This window comes from Lepidochelys kempii, chromosome 24 (assembly GCF_965140265.1).
Source record: "Lepidochelys kempii isolate rLepKem1 chromosome 24, rLepKem1.hap2, whole genome shotgun sequence".
Taxonomy (NCBI): Eukaryota; Metazoa; Chordata; order Testudines; family Cheloniidae; genus Lepidochelys; species Lepidochelys kempii.
The window spans coordinates 14,300,736-14,319,062 of NC_133279.1; the positions used below are offsets into that span (position 1 = coordinate 14,300,736).

Consider the following 18,327-nt stretch of genomic DNA (forward strand, 5'->3'; position numbering starts at 1 on the left):
TCCATGAAAAGCGGCGGTGTGGACAGCACTTTGTTGGCTGGAGCCGTGTTGGCGTGACGAAGCTACTGCCCCTCGTTGGAGGTGGTTTTATTTTGTTGCTGGGAGAGCTGTGTCCCAGCGATAAAGAGCGGCCACACAGCGCACCTTACAACAGCAGGGTTAAAGTGGCACAGCCGTGCTGTTGTAAGGTGCGCAGTGTAGACGTAGCCTCAGAGCTGGGGGAAGGCCAACAAGTGCTGAGGAGCACAGGGTTTGGACCGAGACCTCCGTTAGGAGAGGAACTATTAACAGGGATTCTCTATATCCTAGTAAGGAGGATGGGATGGAAGATGATAATGTACAGGTAGGATCTGATGAGAAACAGTCAAATGAAAGAGTCTCATTCAATTACATCACGTAATAGCAGACAGCTAAAAAGGGACAAATTTTATAAGTGCTTAAATACAAATGCCAGAAGTCTAACTACTAAGATGGGTGAATTAGGGTGCCTCCTATTAAATGGGGATATAGATATAACAGGCATCACAGAAACTTGGTGGAATGATGATCATCAATAGGACACGGTAATACCAGGGTACGAGATATATAGAAATGACAGAGCAGGTCGTGCTGGTGGAGGAGTGATGCTCTATGGGAAAGATGGTGATAGTGACTGTGAAATGCTCAAGGAGATCAGAGAGGCTATACAAATACAAAACTTAATAAGAATGGGGGATTTCAATTATCCCCATACTGACTGGGTACATGTCACCTCAGGACAGGATGCAGAGCTGAAATTTCTTAACACCTTAAATGACGGCTTCTTGGAGCAGCTGGTCCTGGAACCCACAAAGGGGGAGGCCATTCTTGATTTAGTCCTAAGTGGAGCACAGGATCTGGTCCAAGAGGTGACTAGAGCTGAACTGCTTGGTAATAGCAACCATAATATAATTAAATTTAACTTCCCTGTGGCGGGGAAAACACCACAGCAGCCCACTGTGGTAGCATTTAACTTCAGAAAGGGGACCTACACAAAAATGAGGAAGTTAGCTCTGGTCTACACTAGGAGTTGAGGTCGAATTTAGCAGCGTTAAATCGATTTAACCCTGCACCCGTCCACACGACGAAGCCCTTTTTTTTTTTTTTTTTTTGACTTAAAGGGCTCTTAAAATTGATTTCCTTACTCCATCCCCGACAAGGGGATTAGTGCTGAAATCGGCCTTGCCGGATCGAATTTGGGGTACTGTGGACACAATTAGACGGTATTGGCCTCCGTGAGCTATCCCAGAGTGCTCCATTGTGACCGCTCTGGACAGCACTCTCAACTCAGATGCATTGGCCAGGTAGACAGGAAAAGGCCTGCGAACTTTTGAATTTCAATTTCCTGTTTGGCCAGCATGGCAAGCTGCAGGTGACCATGCAGAGCCCATCAGCAGAGGTGACCATGCAGAGCTCATCAGCAGAGGTGACCATGATGGAGTCCCAGAATCACAAAAGAGCTCCAGCATGGACTGAACGGGAGGTACGGGATCTGATCACTGTATGGGGAGAGGAGTCCGTGGTATCAGAAGTACGTTCCAGTTTTCGAAATGCCAGAACATTTGTCAAAATCTCCCAGGGCATGAAGGACAGAGGCCATAACAGGGACCCGAAGCAGTGCCGCATGAAACTTAAGGAGCTGAGGCAAGCCAACGAGAAAACCAGAGAGGCGAACAGCCGCTCCGGGTCAGAGCCCAAAACATGCCACTTCTATGATGAGCTGCATGCCATTTTAGGGGGTTCAGCCACCACTACCCCAGCCGTGTTGTTTGACTCCTTCAATGGAGATGGAGGCAACACGGAAGCAGGTTTTGGGGACGAGGAAGATGATGATGATGAAGTTGTAGATAGCTCACAGCAAGCAAGCAGAGAAACCGGTTTTCCTGACAGCCAGGAACTGTTTCTCACCCTGGACCTGGAGCCAGTACCCCCGAACCCCCCCAAGGCTGCCTCCCGGACCCGCCAGGCGGAGAAGGGACCTCTGGTGAGTGTACCTTTTAAAATACTATACATGGTTTAAAAGCAAGCATGTTTAAATAGAAATTAAAAGGTACAGCGCCAAAAGTGAAATCCCTGCAAGCTGCATAGACACTTAAAAAACACCATAATAGAGGCTTAAATTAAATGTGTTCCCCAAATTAAAAACACACAGTAAGAGGATTATAAAAGTTCCACCATGGCTAGACAACAAAGTAAAAGAGGCAGTTAGAGGCAAAAAGGCATCCTGTAAAAATTAGAAGTTAAATCCTCCTGAGGAAAATAGAAAGGAGCATAAACTCTGGCAAGTCAAGTGTAAAAGTCTAGTTAGGCAGCCCAAAAAGGAATGTGAAGAGCAGCTAGCCAAAGATTCAGACACTAACAGCAATTTGTTTTTGAAAGTCCATCAAAGAAACAGGAAGCTGCCAAACCATCAGTGGGGCCCCGAGGTGCTAAAGGAGCCTTCAAGGACGATAAGGCCATCGAGAAGAAACTAAATGAATTCTTTGCGTCAGTCTTCACGGCTGAAGATGTGAGGGAGATTCCCAAACTTGAGTCATTCTTTTCCGGTGACAAATTTGAGGAACTGTCCCAGATTGAGGTGTCATTAGAGGAGGTTTTGGAACAAATTGATAAATTAAACAGTAATCAGTCACCAGGACCAGATGCGATTCACCCAAGAGTTCTGAAGGAACTCAAATATGAAATTGCAGAACTACTAACTAGTATGTAACCTATCGTTTAAATCAGCTTCTGTACCAGATGACTGGAGAATAGCTAATGTGATGCCTATTTTTAAAAGGGATTTTGGAGGAGATCCTGGCAATTACAGGCCGGTCAGCCTCACTTCAGTACCAGGCAAATTGGTTGAAACTATAGTAAAGAACAGAATTATCAGACACACAGATGAAAACGATTTGTTGGGGAAGAGTCAACTTGTCTTTTCTAACAGGAAATCATGCCTCACCAATCTATTGCAATTCTTTGAGGGGGTCTCATAAATATAAAGGGAAGGGTAACCACCTTTCTGTATACAGAACTATAAAATCCCTCCTGGCCAGAGGCAAAACCCTTTCATCTGTAAAGGGTTAAGAAGCTAAGGTAACCTCGCTGGCACCTGACCAAAATGACCAATGAGGAGACAAGATATTTTCAAAGCTGGGGGTGGGGGGTGAGAGAAACAAAGGGTGTGTCTGTCTGTGTGATGCTTTTGCCAGGACCAGGTCAGGAATGTTCTTCAGAACTTCTGTTAAGTTAGTAAGTAATCTAGCTAGAAATGCGTTAGATTTCCTTTTGTTTAAATGGCTGGTAAATAAGCTGTGCTGAATGGAATGTATATTCCTGTTTTTGGGTCTTTTTGTAACTTAAGGTTTTGCCTAGAGGGATTCTCTATGTTTTGAATCTGATTACCCTGTAAGGTATTTACCATCCTGATTTTACAGAGGTGATTCTTTTACTTTTTCTTTAATTAAAATTCTTCTTTTAAGATCCTGATTGCTTTTTCATTGTTCTTAAGATCCAAGGGTTTGGGTCTGTGTTCACCTGTACAAATTGGTGAAGATTTTTATCAAGCCTTCCCCAGGAAAGGGGGTGTGGGGCTTGGGGGGATATTTTGGGGGAAGACGTCTCCAAGTGGGCTTTTTCCCTGTTCTTTGTTTAACACGCTTGGTGGTGGTAGCATAGGGTTCAAGGACAAGGCAAAGTTTGTACCTTGGGGAAGTTTTTAGCCTAAGCTGGTAAGAATAAGCTTAGGGGGTCTTTCATGCAGGTCCCCACATCTGTACCCTAGAGTTCAGAGTGGGGAAGGAACCTTGACGGCGGGGGGGGGGGGGTCAACAGACATGTGGACAAGGGGGATGCAGCGGATATAGTGTACTTGGACTTTCAGAAAGCCTTTGACAAGGTCCATCAACAAAGGCTCTTAGGCAAAGTAAGCTGTCATGGGATAACAAACAAGGTCCTCTCATAGACCAGTAACTGGTTAAAAGACTGGAAACAAAGGGAAGGAATAAATGGTGAGTTTTCAGAATGGAGAGAGGTAAAGAGCAGGGTCCCCCAGGGAACTGTACTGGGACCTGTGCTGTTCAATATATTCAGAAGTGATCTAGAAAAAGGGGTAAACAGTGAGGTGGCAAAATTTGCAGATGATACAAAATTACTCAAGATAGTTAAGTCCTAAGCAGACTGCGAAAAGTTACAAAGGGACCTCACAAAACTGGGTGACTGGGCAACAAAGTGACAGATGAAATTCATTTGTTGATAAATGCAAAGTAATGCACATTGGAAAGCATAATCCCAACCATACATACAAAATGATGGGGTCTAAATGAGCAGTTACCACACAAGAAACAGATCTTGGGGTCATGGTGGATAGTTCTCTGAAAACATCCACTCAGTGTGCAGCGGCAGTCAAAAAAGCAAACTGAATGTTAGGAACTATTGGGAAAGGGAGAGATAAGACGACAGAAAATATCTTAATGCCACATCTTGAATACTGTGTGTAGATCTAGCCACCCCATCTTAAAATATATGCGCATCGGAAAAGGTATAGAGAAGGGCAACAAAAATTATTAGGGGTATGGAACAGCTACCGTGTGAGGAGAGATTAAAAAGATCAGGACTGTTCAGCTTTGAAAAGAGAAGACTAAGGGGGGATGTGATCGAGGTCTATAAAATCTTGACTGGTGTGGAGAAAGTGAAGAGGGAAGTGTTATTTACTCCTTCACACAAGAACTAGGGGTCACCCATGGAAATTAATAAGCAGCAGGTTTAAAAACAAACAAAAGGAAATACTTCACACAATGCACAGTCAACCTGTGGAACTCCTTGCTAGGAGATGTTGTGAAAGCCAAAAGTAAAACAGGGTTCAAAAAAGAGCTAGATAAGTTCCTGGAGGATAGGTCCATCAATGGCTATTAGCCAGGATGAGCAGGGATGCAATCTCATGCTCTGAAGTGTCCCTGGCCTCTGTTTGCCAGAAGCTGGGAATGAGCGACAGGGGATGGATCACTTGATGATTCCCTGTTCTGTTCATTCCCTCTGGGGCACCTGGTGGGGGTCAATGGGACCTGATCCCAGGTGGGGTCAATGGTTTAGGCCGTGCAGCTTTCCAGCAGCCCGGAATCTAGCTTGTGCGGGGTTGTGGATTTGTGTCAGTGCACACAAAGGAAGAGACTTTGCTTTACAGTGAAAACACATCCGTTCATTGTGGTGTCCCTGTCCTCACTCCACTGGGGTGCCTGCATGGATTGAAATGTTCCCAGGGGCGGGAGACACAGAAACAACCCTTTTCCAGAGAAACCCCAGCAGATCCAGGTACAGGAACTCCTTGCTTAACGTGGTTGTTCTGTTCCCGAAAAATGCGACTTTAAGTGAAACTATGTTAAGCAAATCCAATTTCCCCATAAGAATTAATGTAAATGGGGGGGTTAGGTTCCAGGGAAATTTTTTTCATCAGACAAAAAACTATATTATATATGTACATACACACACACACACACAGTATAAATTTAAAAAAAAATTAATACTGTACACAGCAATGATGATTGTGAAGCTTGGTTGAGGCGGTGGAGTCAGAGGGTGGGAGGGTTCCCAGGGAATGCCTTGCTGCCGAATGATGAACTCGCACTCGGCTGAGCCCCCAAGGGTCAACACATTGTTAATGTAGCCTCTCACTCTTCTAGGCAGCACAAATGGAGGGGAGACAGCACGGCAGAGAGAGACACAGACACACACCCTGTGTGTGGGAGAGAGAGAGGGGTGCACATTGCCCCTTTAAGTAAGCTGACTCGACTCTAAGTACATTGCCTTTAAAAAGATCAGGAAGTTGAGACAGCAGGTGCAGTCTCTCTGTCCTGAGCCCTGGCCTGTCCCCACCCTGCTCTATATGGAGAAGGGGTAAGGGGGTGGCAGGAGTGGGGGAGGGGGACATCCTGACATTAGCCCCCCTCTCCTGCACAGCAAGCAGGAGGCCCCCAGGAGCAGCTCCAAGGCAGAGGGCAGGAGCAGTGCAGGGCAGTGGGGGGAGGGACGGCTGAGCTGCTGCACTGGGAACTTAAGGGAGTGGGGAGCTGATAGGGGGGCTGCCGGTCCACTCCTGGTTCCAAGCCCCCCACTGGCTGCTCTTCCTGCAAGCAGTGGACAAAGCAGGCGGCTGCCAAATAACGTTATACGGGAGCTGTCATAAATATAAAGGGAAGGGTAAACCCCTTTGAAATCCCTCCTGGCCAGGGGAAAGCTCCTCTCCCCTGTAAAGGGTTAAGAAGCTAAAGGTAACCTCGCTGGCACCTGACCAAAATGACCAATGAGGAGACAAGATACTTTCAAAAGCTGGGAGGAGGGAGAGAAACAAAGGGTCTGTGTCTGTGTCTGTCTGTAGTCGTCTTGGCCGGGGACAGACCAGGAATGGAGTCTTAGAACTTTTAGTAAGTAATCTAGCTAGGTACGGGTTAGATTATGATTTCTTTAAATGGCTGAGGAAAGAATTGTGCTGAATAGAATAACTATTTCTGTCTGTGTATCTTTTTTGTAACTTAAGGTTTTGCCTAGAGGGGTTCTCTATGTTTTTGAATCTAATTACCCTGTAAGATATCTACCATCCTGATTTTACAGGGGGGATTTCTTTATTTCTATTTACTTCTATTTTTTATTAAAAGTCTTCTTGTAAAACACTGAATGCTTTTTCATTGTTCTCAGATCCAAGGGTCTGGGTCTGTAGTCACCTAGGCAAATTGGTGAGGCTTTTTACCAAACCTTGTCCAGGAAGTGGGGTGCAAGGTTTTGGGAAGTATTTTGGGGGGAAGGACGCGTCCAAACAGCTCTTCCCCAGTAACCAGTATTAGTTTGGTGGTGGTAGCGGCCAGTCCAAGGATAACGGGGGTAATATTTTGTACCTTGGGGAAGTTTTGACCTAAGCTGGTAAAGATAAGCTTAGGAGGTTTTTCATGCAGGTCCCCACATCTGTACCCTAGAGTTCAGAGTGGGGGAGGAACCTTGACATGGTGGCACAGTGGTGGGATTAACCTGAAATCATTTTGAGATCCAGTTGAGATTTTTTGAACTAGAAATACAGATTTTAAAAAGGAATTTTTAGGAAGTCCAGAAAGCAGCTTTGAAACTGAAAGCAGCTTGGTTTCTCTCTGCTTTGTGGCCAAGCAGAGACAAAAGGGGATTATCTTGTGAATTGCAGGTTTTCTTTGCCTGGAGGCAGGGTACTTAACTCCTGCAGGGAAATTCAGTCTTCCAACCCAGAGGTTTTTTTTTTCTTTTCTTCCTAAAAGTAAATAGGGGGTGTGTGCTCTACCCATTTGCCTGGAGACAAAAGTGGCAGGGTTTTTTTTTAGGATTTTGATTTTTTTTTTGTTTTACAAGGAGCACAGGTTTGAAAAGAAATTTTTTTTTTCTTTGGGCTGGGTAAGCGGGTTTCCAAGTAGTTGGAGGTTTTTTGCTTTAATTTGGGCCCAGAGCAGAGACAAGGGAATTGTCTTTTTCTGTAGGCTGACAATCACTATCAGAGAATAGGTATTCTATTCCAGCACAGCAAAATTTTACAGCCAAGTTTTGTTTGTTTATTTCTAAACCTCGGGTGTAAAGTTAGTTAAAAACAGAGAGGTTAGAATGGCCAAATCCTCGGCTCGACTACAGCTGGAATTAGCCAAATTTCAGGCTAAGGAAAAACAAAGGGAACATGAAAGACAGATAGAACTCATGCGGCTGGAGAAGGAGGTACAGGAGGCTGCCCACAAGAGGGAAATGGAGGCAAGGAAGCATGTGGAGGAGATGGAGAGGATAAAGGCCCAGCAGAATATACCAACAAACCCTAGCAATCCTTCTCCAGGTACCACTTCCCATCCCAGAAAGTTCCCCACCTACAAGGCAGGTGATGATACTGAGGCCTTCTTAGAAAACTTCGAAAGGGCCTGCCTTGGGTACAACATCTCTACTGACCAATACATGGTAGAGCTGAGGCCGCAGCTCAGTGGACCCTTAGCTGAGGTGGCAGCTGAAATGCCTAAAGAACATATGAACAAGTATGAACTGTTTAAATCCAAGGCGAGAGTCAGAATGGGGATAACACCCGAGCGGTCTCGTCGGAGGTTCCGAGCCCTAAGGTGGAAACCAGACATGTCATTTACCCGACATGCCTACCACATTGTGAAACATTGGGATGCCTGGATATCAGGAGCAAGTGTTGAATCTCCAGTAAATTTGCCCTTCCTAATGCAAATGGAACAATTCTTAGAGGGTGTTCCTGAGGAAATAGAAAGATACATCCTAGATGGGAAACCCAAAACTGTAATCGAGGCAGGAGAGATTGGAGCCAGATGGGTGGAGGTGGCAGAGAAGAAGAAAACTGGTCACAGTTGGAGCGGAGACCAGAAGGGACCACCCCAGACCACACCCTATTACCGGGGGCCGCCCAAAGCCCCACCTACCTCCCAAAGAACCCTCCAGACCCCTTATCGTCCCACCACCCCGTTCTCCAGCAACCCACCTCGCCCCGGTGACCCGTCAGCTGGACGATGTTTTAAATGTAACGAGCTGGGGCATGTAAAGGCCAACTGCCCCAAGAACCCCAACAGATTACAGTTCATTGCACCGGAATCACACCAGAGGTCCACAGGCCCAGATACCTCCCAGATACCCTTGGAGCGGAGGGAAACTGTGAGTGTGGGCGGGAAGAAGGTCACCGCGTGGAGGGACACCGGAGCACAAGTGTCAGCTATCCATGCTTCCTTAGTGGACCCCAATTTAATCAACCCAGAGATCCAAGTGACGATTCAACCCTTCAAGTCCAACTCTTTCAATTTGCCTACAGCCAAGTTGCCTGTCCAGTACAAGGGCTGGTCAGGAATGTGGACTTTTGCAGTCTATGATGATTATCCCATCCCCATGCTGTTGGGGGAAGACTTGGCCAATCACGTGAAGCAGGCCAAGAGGGTGGGAACGGTCACCCGCAGCCAGGCTAAACAAGCCATGAGGCCTAGCTCTGTTCCGGAAACTTCTATCAGGACCCAGTCAGAGGTGATGGACCTGGACCCCAGGCCAATGTCTGCAACAGCAGTAGTGGATCCAGTCCCAGAGACCCAGACGGAACCAGTCCCAGAACCGGAACCAGCCGAACAACCAACACCAGACCCCGTGTCAGCACTGAATCCAGTACTTGCAACCTCAACACCAGAGGGCCCCACCGAACCTGAACTGGCAGCAGCCGATAACCCTACACAAGAGGCTCAGCCGGAGCCTGAATCCCAACATAGTGCACCAGCGGAGAGCGGTTCACAGTCAACAGAAACAGCTCCATCCCCTATATCGCTTCCAGAGGGACCAAGCCTATGTCTCCAATCCAATGAGGAACTGATGTCTCCAGCATCAAGGGAACAGTTCCAGACCGAACAGGAAGCAGATGAAAGCCTCCAGAGAGCGTGGATGGCGGCACGGAGCAACCCACCGCCTCTCAGCTCTTCTAATCGATCCAGGTTTGTTGTAGAAAGAGGACTTTTATACAAGGAAACTCTTTCTGGGGGACACCAGGAAGACTGGCATCCTCAGAGACAGTTGGTAGTTCCAACTAAATACCGGGCCAAGCTCTTGAGCTTAGCCCATGATCACCCTAGTGGCCATGCTGGGGTGAACAGGACCAAAGACCGTTTGGGGGGATCATTCCACTGGGAGGGAATGGGCAAGGATGTTTCTACCTATGTCCAGTCTTGTGAGGTGTGCCAAAGAGTGGGAAAACCCCAAGACCAGGTCAAAGCCCCTCTCCAGCCACTCCCCATCATTGAAGTTCCATTTTAGTGAGTAGCTGTGGATATTCTGGGTCCTTTTCCGAAAAAGACACCCAGAGGAAAGCAGTACATACTGACTTTCATGGATTTTGCCACCCGATGGCCGGAAGCAGTAGCTCTAAGCAACACCAGGGCTAAAAGTGTGTGCCAGGCACTAGCAGACATTTTTGCCAGGGTAGGTTGGCCCTCCGACATCCTCACAGATGCAGGGACTAATTTCCTGGCAGGAACTATGAAAAACCTTTGGGAAGCTCATGGGGTAAATCACTTGGTTGCCACTCCTTACCATCATCAAACAAATGGCATGGTGGAGAAGTTTAATGGAACTTTGGGGGCCATGATACGTAAATTCGTAAATGAGCACTCCAATGATTGGGACCTAGTATTGCAGCAGTTGCTCTTTGCCTACAGAGCTGTACCACATCCCAGTTTAGGGTTTTCCCCATTTGAACTTGTATATGGCCGTGAGGTTAAGGGGCCATTGCAGTTGGTGAAGCAGCAATGGGAGGGATTTACACCTTCTCCAGGAACTAACATTCTGGACTTTGTAACCAACCTACAAAACACCCTCCGAACCTCTTTAGCCCTTGCTAGAGAAAACTTACAGGATGCTCAAAAAGAGCAAAAAGCCTGGTATGATAAACATGCCAGAGAGCGTTCCTTCAAAGTAGGAGACCAGGTCATGGTCTTAAAGGCGCTCCAGGCCCATAAAATGGAAGCATCGTGGGAAGGGCCATTCATGGTCCAGGAGCGCCTGGGAGCTGTTAATTATCTCATAGCATTCCCCACCTCCAACCGAAAGCCTAAGGTGTATCATATTAATTCTCTAAAGCCCTTTTATTCCAGAGAATTAAAGGTTTGTCAGTTTACAGCCCAGGGAGGAGACGACGCTGAGTGGCCGGAAGGTGTCTATTACGAAGGGAAATGTGCTGGTGGTGTGGAAGAGGTGAACCTCTCCATGACCCTTGGGCGTATGCAGCGACAGCAGATCCAGGAGCTGTGCACTAGCTACGCGCCAACGTTCTCAGCCACCCCAGGACTGACTGAACGGGCATACCACTCCATTGACACAGGTAATGCTCCCCCAATTAGGGTCCACCCTTACCGGGTGTCTCCTCAAGCTAAAACTGCTATAGAACGGGAGATCCAGGATATGTTACAGATGGGTGTAATCCGCCCCTCTGAAAGTGCATGGGCATCTCCAGTGGTTCTAGTTCCCAAACCAGATGGGGAAATACGTTTTTGCGTGGACTACTGTAAGCTAAATGCTGTAACTCACCCAGACAACTATCCAATGCCACGCACTGATGAACTATTAGAGAAACTGGGACGGGCCCAGTTCATCTCTACCTTGGACTTAACCAAGGGATACTGGCAGGTACCGCTAGATGAATCTGCCAAGGAAAGGTCAGCCTTCATCACACATCTCGGGCTGTATGAATTTAATGTACTCCCTTTCGGGCTGCGAAATGCACCCGCCACTTTCCAAAGACTTGTAGATGGTCTCCTAGCGGGATTAGGAGAATATGCAGTCGCCTACCTTGACGATGTGGCCATATTTTCGGATTCCTGGGCAGACCACCTGGAACATCTACAAAAAGTCCTTGAGCGCATAAGGGAGGCAGGACTAACTGTTAAGGCTAAGAAGTGTCAAATAGGCCTAAACAGAGTGACTTACCTTGGACACCAGGTGGGTCAAGGAACTATCAGCCCCCTACAGGCCAAAGTGGATGCTATCCAAAAGTGGCCTGTCCCAAAGTCAAAGAAACAGGTTCAATCCTTCTTAGGCTTGGCCGGTTATTACAGACGATTTGTACCGCACTACAACCAAATCGCTGCCCCACTGACAGACCTAACCAAAAAGAAACAGCCAAATGCTGTTCAGTGGACCGGAAAGTGTCAGAAGGCCTTTAACAAGCTTAAAGCGACACTCATGTCTGACCCTGTACTAAGGGCCCCAGACTTTGACAAACCGTTCCTAGTAACCACAGATGCATCCGAGCGTGGTGTGGGAGCAGTTTTAATGCAGAAAGGACCTGATCAAGAATTCCACCCTGTAGTGTTTCTCAGCAAAAAACTGTCTGAGAGGGAAAGCAACTGGTCAGTCACTGAAAAAGAATGTTATGCCATTGTCTACGCTCTGGAAAAGCTACGCCCATATGTTTGGGGACGGCGTTTCCACCTGCAAACCGACCATGCTGCACTAAAGTGGCTTCACACCGTCAAAGAAACTAACAAAAAACTTCTTCGGTGGAGTTTAGCTCTCCAAGATTTTGATTTCGACATCCAACACATCTCAGGAGCTTCTAACAAAGTGGCTGATGCACTCTCCCGTGAAAGTTTCCCAGAATCAACTGGTTAAAATCGTCCTTGAGATGTGGAAAATATTGTTAGTCTTTATGTACTTGGTAGTATATTTAGAGATGCATGTGTCTTATTAACTCTGTTTTCCTAGAGCTCCAGGAAGAAATCCCAGCCAGTGTTTCACCCTAGCTGAGATTTGGGGGGCGTGTCATAAATATAAAGGGAAGGGTAAACCCCTTTGAAATCCCTCCTGGCCAGGGGAAAGCTCCTCTCACCTGTAAAGGGTTAAGAAGCTAAAGGTAACCTCGCTGGCACCTGACCAAAATGACCAATGAGGAGACAAGATACTTTCAAAAGCTGGGAGGAGGGAGAGAAACAAAGGGTCTGTGTCTGTGTCTGTCTGTAGTCGTCTTGGCCGGGGACAGAACAGGAATGGAGTCTTAGAACTTTTAGTAAGTAATCTAGCTAGGTATGTGTTAGATTATGATTTCTTTAAATGGCTGAGGAAAGAATTGTGCTGAATAGAATAACTATTTCTGTCTGTGTATCTTTTTTGTAACTTAAGGTTTTGCCTAGAGGGGTTCTCTATGTTTTTGAATCTAATTACCCTGTAAGATATCTACCATCCTGATTTTACAGGGGGGATTTCTTTATTTCTATTTACTTCTATTTTTTATAAAAAGTCTTCTTGTAAAACACTGAATGCTTTTTCATTGTTCTCAGATCCAAGGGTCTGGGTCTGTAGTCACCTAGGCAAATTGGTGAGGCTTTTTACCAAACCTTGTCCAGGAAGTGGGGTGCAAGGTTTTGGGAAGTATTTTGGGGGGAAGGATGCGTCCAAACAGCTCTTCCCCAGTAACCAGTATTAGTTTGGTGGTGGTAGCGGCCAGTCCAAGGATAACGGGGGTAATATTTTGTACCTTGGGGAAGTTTTGACCTAAGCTGGTAAAGATAAGCTTAGGAGGTTTTTCATGCAGGTCCCCACATCTGTACCCTAGAGTTCAGAGTGGGGGAGGAACCGTGACGGGAGCACTGCATTATACGGGAGCACTGCGTTATACGGGAGCACGTTCCCTAATTGATCAGCAACGTAACAATGAAACCTTAACGGGGATGACTTGAAGTGATGAGTCACTGTCCTGAACCCGACCCTTGTTGCTGCTGGCTGCAACACTGTAGCGATGCTGCCCTTAGTGGGACACTTCTGACAGTACCAATTCAGGACAAATCGCTTAGAGCGGGGCAGTTACAGCCCAAGGCTGGGGGTCCTTCACTGCTAAGGCCCACCAAACCAGCCAAACAGAGAGGACTTCGGTCTCACCCCACTGGCTAACCAGAAGTCACACATGAAATTCCCTCAGACACTCCAGTTTCCCAGTGTCACCACCAGCGCCACCAACCCAGAGAAAGAAGAAAGGTTCCCGATCCCAAAGGGCCAAGCCCCAGACCCCGGTTAATATACCAGTCAGATCTTACCCACAAATCACGCTGTTGCCAAACCTTTAGAATCTAAAATCTAAAGGTTCATTCATAAAAAGAAAGAAATACAGACGAGAGTTAAAATTGGTTAAATGGAATCAATGACATACAGTCATGGCAAAGTTCTTGGTTCAGCCTTGTAGCAGTGATGGAATAAACTTCAGGTTCAAATCAAGTCTCTGGAGAACATCCACAGCTGGGATGGGTCATTCAATCCTTTGTTCAGAGCTTCAGTTTGCAGCAAGGTTCCTCCAGAAGACAAAATGGAGATGAGGCAGCTGCCTTTTATAGTCTCTTCCAGGTGGAAGGATACCTCTTTGTTCTTGGCTGTGGAAAATTACAGCAGCAAGATGGAGCTTGGAGTCACATGGGCAAGTCACATGTCCATGCATGAATCAGTTTGCAGGCCGACACCATTGTTTACATGTTAGTTTGAACATTCCCAAGAAAGCTCAGATGTGGATTGGCATCTCCCAAAGTCCATTGTCAGTTAAGTGTTTCTTGATTGGGCACTTACTGAGAATAGTCCCTTCTCAAGAAGCTGACCAAATGCTTCACTGAAGCTACTTAGAATCAAAACACATTGATATACAAATACATAGCTAATATTCATAACTTCAACTACCCAAATGACACACACATACAGCTGGCATAATTATAACCAGCAAACTACAACCTCTTCATAGACACCTCATACAAAAACCTTTGTACAATATTGGCTGCAAATATATAACATGGTTGCAACAATGATCTATACGGTTACAGTTTATGTCAATAAGGCCGCAGGTTACAAATACATTTCTCTTTGTTTCTTTTAAAGAATACCCAATAGATTTAGTTTAAAAATATACATTTTTTGAAAGTCTTGTTTCTTTTGAAGAAAATCGCTCTGTCTACCAGCAGAAATAAATAAGTGACACCAATAGCTGCACATTATGTGCAATAACTTCCTGACTGTCCCCAAATCCTGTGAGCTCCTGCCTCCCACCCCAGCCAATCCCCTGCCCCTGAAACCCACGAGGCAGGTCCTGGAAATCAAGAGATGGGCTTCAAAATCATGGTCCTCAAGGAATCAATTCTGAAGCACTTAGAGGAGAGGAAAGTGATCAGGAACAGTCAGCATGGATTCACCAAGGGCAAGTCATGCCTGACTAATCTAATTGCCTTCTATGACGAGATAACTGATTCTGTGGATGAAGGGAAAGCAGTGGACGTGTTGTTCCTTGACTTTAGCAAAGCTTTTCACACGGTCTCCCACAGTATTCTTGCCAGCAAGTTAAAGAAGTATGGGCTGGATGAATGGACTATAAGGTGGATAGAAAGCTGGCTAGATTGTCGGGCTCAACGGGTAGTGATCAATGGCTCCATGTCTAGTTGGCAGCCGGTATCAAGTGGAGTGCCCCAAGGGTCGGTCCTGGGGCTGGTTTTGTTCAATATCTTCATAAATGATCTGGAGGATGGTGTGGATTGCACCCTCAGCAAGTTTGCAGATGACACTAAACTGGGAGGAGAGGTAGATACGCTGGAGGGTAGGGATAGGATACAGAGGGACCTAGACAAATTGGAGGACTGGGCCAAAAGAAATCTGATGAGGTTCAACAAGGACAAGTGCAGAGTCCTGCACTTAGGATGGAAGAATCCCATGCACCGCTACAGACTAGGGACCGAATGGTTTGGCAGCAGTTCTGCAGAAAAGGACCAAGGGGTTACAGTGGACGAGAAGTTGGATGTGAGTCAACAGTGTGCCGTTGTTGCCAAGAAGGCCAATGGCATTTTGGGATGTATAAGTAGGGGTATTGCCAGCAGATCGAGGGATGTGATCGTTCCCCTCTATTCGACACTGGTGAGGCCTCATCTGGAGTACTGTGTCCAGTTTTGGGCCCCACAGTACAAGAAGGAGGTGGAAAAATTGGAAAGAGTCCAGCGGAGGGCAACAAAAATGATTAGGGGACTGGAACACATGACTTATGAGGAGAGGCTGAAGGAACTGGGGATGTTTGGTCTACGAAGAGAAGAATGAGGGGGGATTTGATAGCTGCTTTCAGCTTTCTGAAAGGGGGTTCCAAAGAGGATGGCTCTAGACTGTTCTCAGTGGTAGCAGATGACAGAACAAGGAGTAATGGTCTCAAGTTGCAGTGGGGGAGATTTAGGTTGGATATTAGGAAAAACTTTTTCACTAGGAGGGTGGTGAAACACTGGAATGCATTACCTAGGGAGGTGGTGGAATCTCCTTCCTTAGAAGTTTTTAATGTCAGGCTTGACAAAGCCCTGGCTGGGATAATTTAATTGGGGATCGGTCCTGCTTTGAGCAGGAGGTTAGACTAGATGACCTCCTGAGGTCCCTTCCAACCCAGATATTCTATGATTCTATGAGATTTTAAATCACCATAAATAAATAGTCAAATCTGCCCTCAGGGTCACCAGGGGAGGCTGCCAGCGCCCCGTGCAGGAGGGTTGGGGGTGCTCCAGCCAGGAACCGAACACACACAGGGTTTCTGGGGACAGCTCGGGGGCAGTTTGGGAGTCATGTCCTTCCGCTAAGCCTGGGGTGGGGGAGCTGCCGTCCTATTGCTCTCCATCCCATCCTTACTAATTTATACTCCCCAGTCCACCTCCTACCCGCCCCAATCCCTTGGTCTCCCTCCTGCCCCCAGTGATAAATTGTTCTCCATTTCCACTGGAGGCAGGAGAAGCAGCACTGGGCTTAACCTGCAGCCAGGGAGAGTGAGGGTAGAGATCAGGAACCACTTGCTAGCTCCCAAGGGAGTTCAGCTCTGGACTCTGTGTCCAAGGGAGGTCGTGGGATCCCTGCCACTGGAGGTTTCTAAGCCCAGGCTGGACAAACCCCTGTCAGGGCAGCTCTAGGGTTACTTGGTCCCACCTCCGCATGGGGGGTGGACTGGCTGCCCTCAGAGGACCTTCCTCTGGGGCTCTTTAAATACCTTTGAGCCTTTGGCACGAGCCCCGCAGGGGTCTCACTAAACGCTTTGATGTGGGGCAGTGATTAGAGGGGGACAAAGAGCTGCCCTGCATGGGTGGGGTTAGGTTTCCCTGTGGGGGCCGCAGTGTATGAGCCCTGTTGTAGTGACATGGGTCAGTCCCCGCCTGGCAGGGAGCTCTCCCGTCACAGGGGTCAGGGACAAAAGCAAGCCCTGGTGCAGCGGCTCTGTGCTGAACATAGAACTGCGCTGTCCTTGCTATAAAGTGCAGCTGTTGGGTCTAGAGACCCCTGGCTTCCAGCTACAGAGTCTTGGCATGAAGGGAGGCCAGAGGGAGCCGCCAGAAGATCAGCCCCGAGGGCAGTGGTGGGTGTACCCATGGCTGGGCAGGTGCCAGGGCCCAGCTGGCCCTGGGGTGAAGGATCCTCCACATCCCTTGTCCCGGTGAAGCGACTCTCTGAGCAGCATCCACAAGTCCCACGGCTGGGAGGGCGAAAGATCCCTGCAGCCACTATCACAGACAGGGTCATGGCACCCAGACACGCCACCAGCAGCCAGACATGGCTGCATCTCTGCCCTGCAAGAGAGAGCCCAGAGCTTCCTGTGAACAGGGCCTGAGAGCCGGAGCGAGCTCCCCAGGCTCAGTGTGTTGCCCTCCCACCTGGGCCAAAACAGTGAAGCCCAAACTCGGGGCTGCTGAGCAGCAATACCCCGCTCTGCCACTGGGGAGCGACAATGGGTTAAATAACTGTGCTCAGCCACTAATCCCCTCCCCGCGTCACGCTGTGGGGCAGAACCCTGCACCGGCTGGACAACTCCCACCCCATTTCCCCCACTCACCGGGTCCTTCTGCCACTGTGACGTGCTGCACGGGGGTCTCCCATCCATGTGCTGTCACCAGGAACACAGTGAGGTTGGTGCTCTGCCCCACGGGCACGACCAGCTCGCTGCGCAGGGTGTAAAGGCCCTGGGCATCCATGGACTCTGTAGAACTGCTGAGCTCTGTCAGGTTGGTTCCCATCCCGTTCCTCCACACCACACTTGCCCGGGGGTACCCGCCCCCTGAGCTGAAGGTCAAAAGAGTGTGACCCAGCCGAAACGAGGGGTCAAGGGTCAGATGAGGTTCACTGTAGGGTACTGAAAGGAAAAAAACACTTCCCATGTCTCTGGAGTTTTTCACCTCCAGTTGCTTGACAGGCTCCAAACACAGGAATTGCTTCCCCAGTGCAGAGATGCAGCCGCCTCTGGGGTGTAACAGCCAGGTAACAGCTGCCCAGCAACACAGCACAAGAGGTTAAACTGTGCAGTTTGAGGTTAAACCATGAAGTTTGGTGTTTGAGCCAGCTTTGAGGAGGGACATCGTCTATAGTTTGTCTGAGATCAGATCCACTTGGGATGGCCACAGGGTCCACCCCACACATGAACACTCTCCCCACCTTGGTCTTACCAGCCAGAGCCAGTTACCATTTACAGGAATACTGGTTTCCTTCTGCAGAAGGTGTTTTGGGCCAGATTCCCAGCTGGTGTCAATCGGCAATTGTGCCATTGGAATCATGCTGGATATCTCAGCTGAGAATCTTGTCCTTGGGCTTTCAGTCATGTTTCCAACATTAGCTTCATTTTCCTCCCGCTGATATTTAAGAACATAAGAATGGCCAGGTTGGGTCAGACCAAAGGTCCATCTAGCCCAGTATCCTGTCTTCCGACAGTGGCCAATGCCAGGTGCCCCAGTGGGAATGAACAGAACAGGGAATCATCAAGTGATCCATCCCCTGTTTGCCAGAAGCTGGGAATGGGCGACAGAGGCCAGGGGCACCATCCCT

General features: G+C 47.9%; 1 protein-coding gene across 1 annotated transcript in view; it reads right to left on the reverse strand.

Moving 5' to 3' along the window:
- Positions 1-18,327, reverse strand: part of LOC140902939 (uncharacterized) — a 53,466-nt gene that overhangs the window by 10,388 nt on the left and 24,751 nt on the right. Inside the window, exons 5-6 of the mRNA XM_073323521.1 lie at positions 17,345-17,641; positions 16,881-17,081 (exon numbers count right to left, since the gene is read on the reverse strand). Of these exons, the coding sequence (XP_073179622.1) occupies positions 16,881-17,081; positions 17,345-17,641 (498 nt within the window). The remainder of the gene's footprint in view (positions 1-16,880; positions 17,082-17,344; positions 17,642-18,327) is intronic.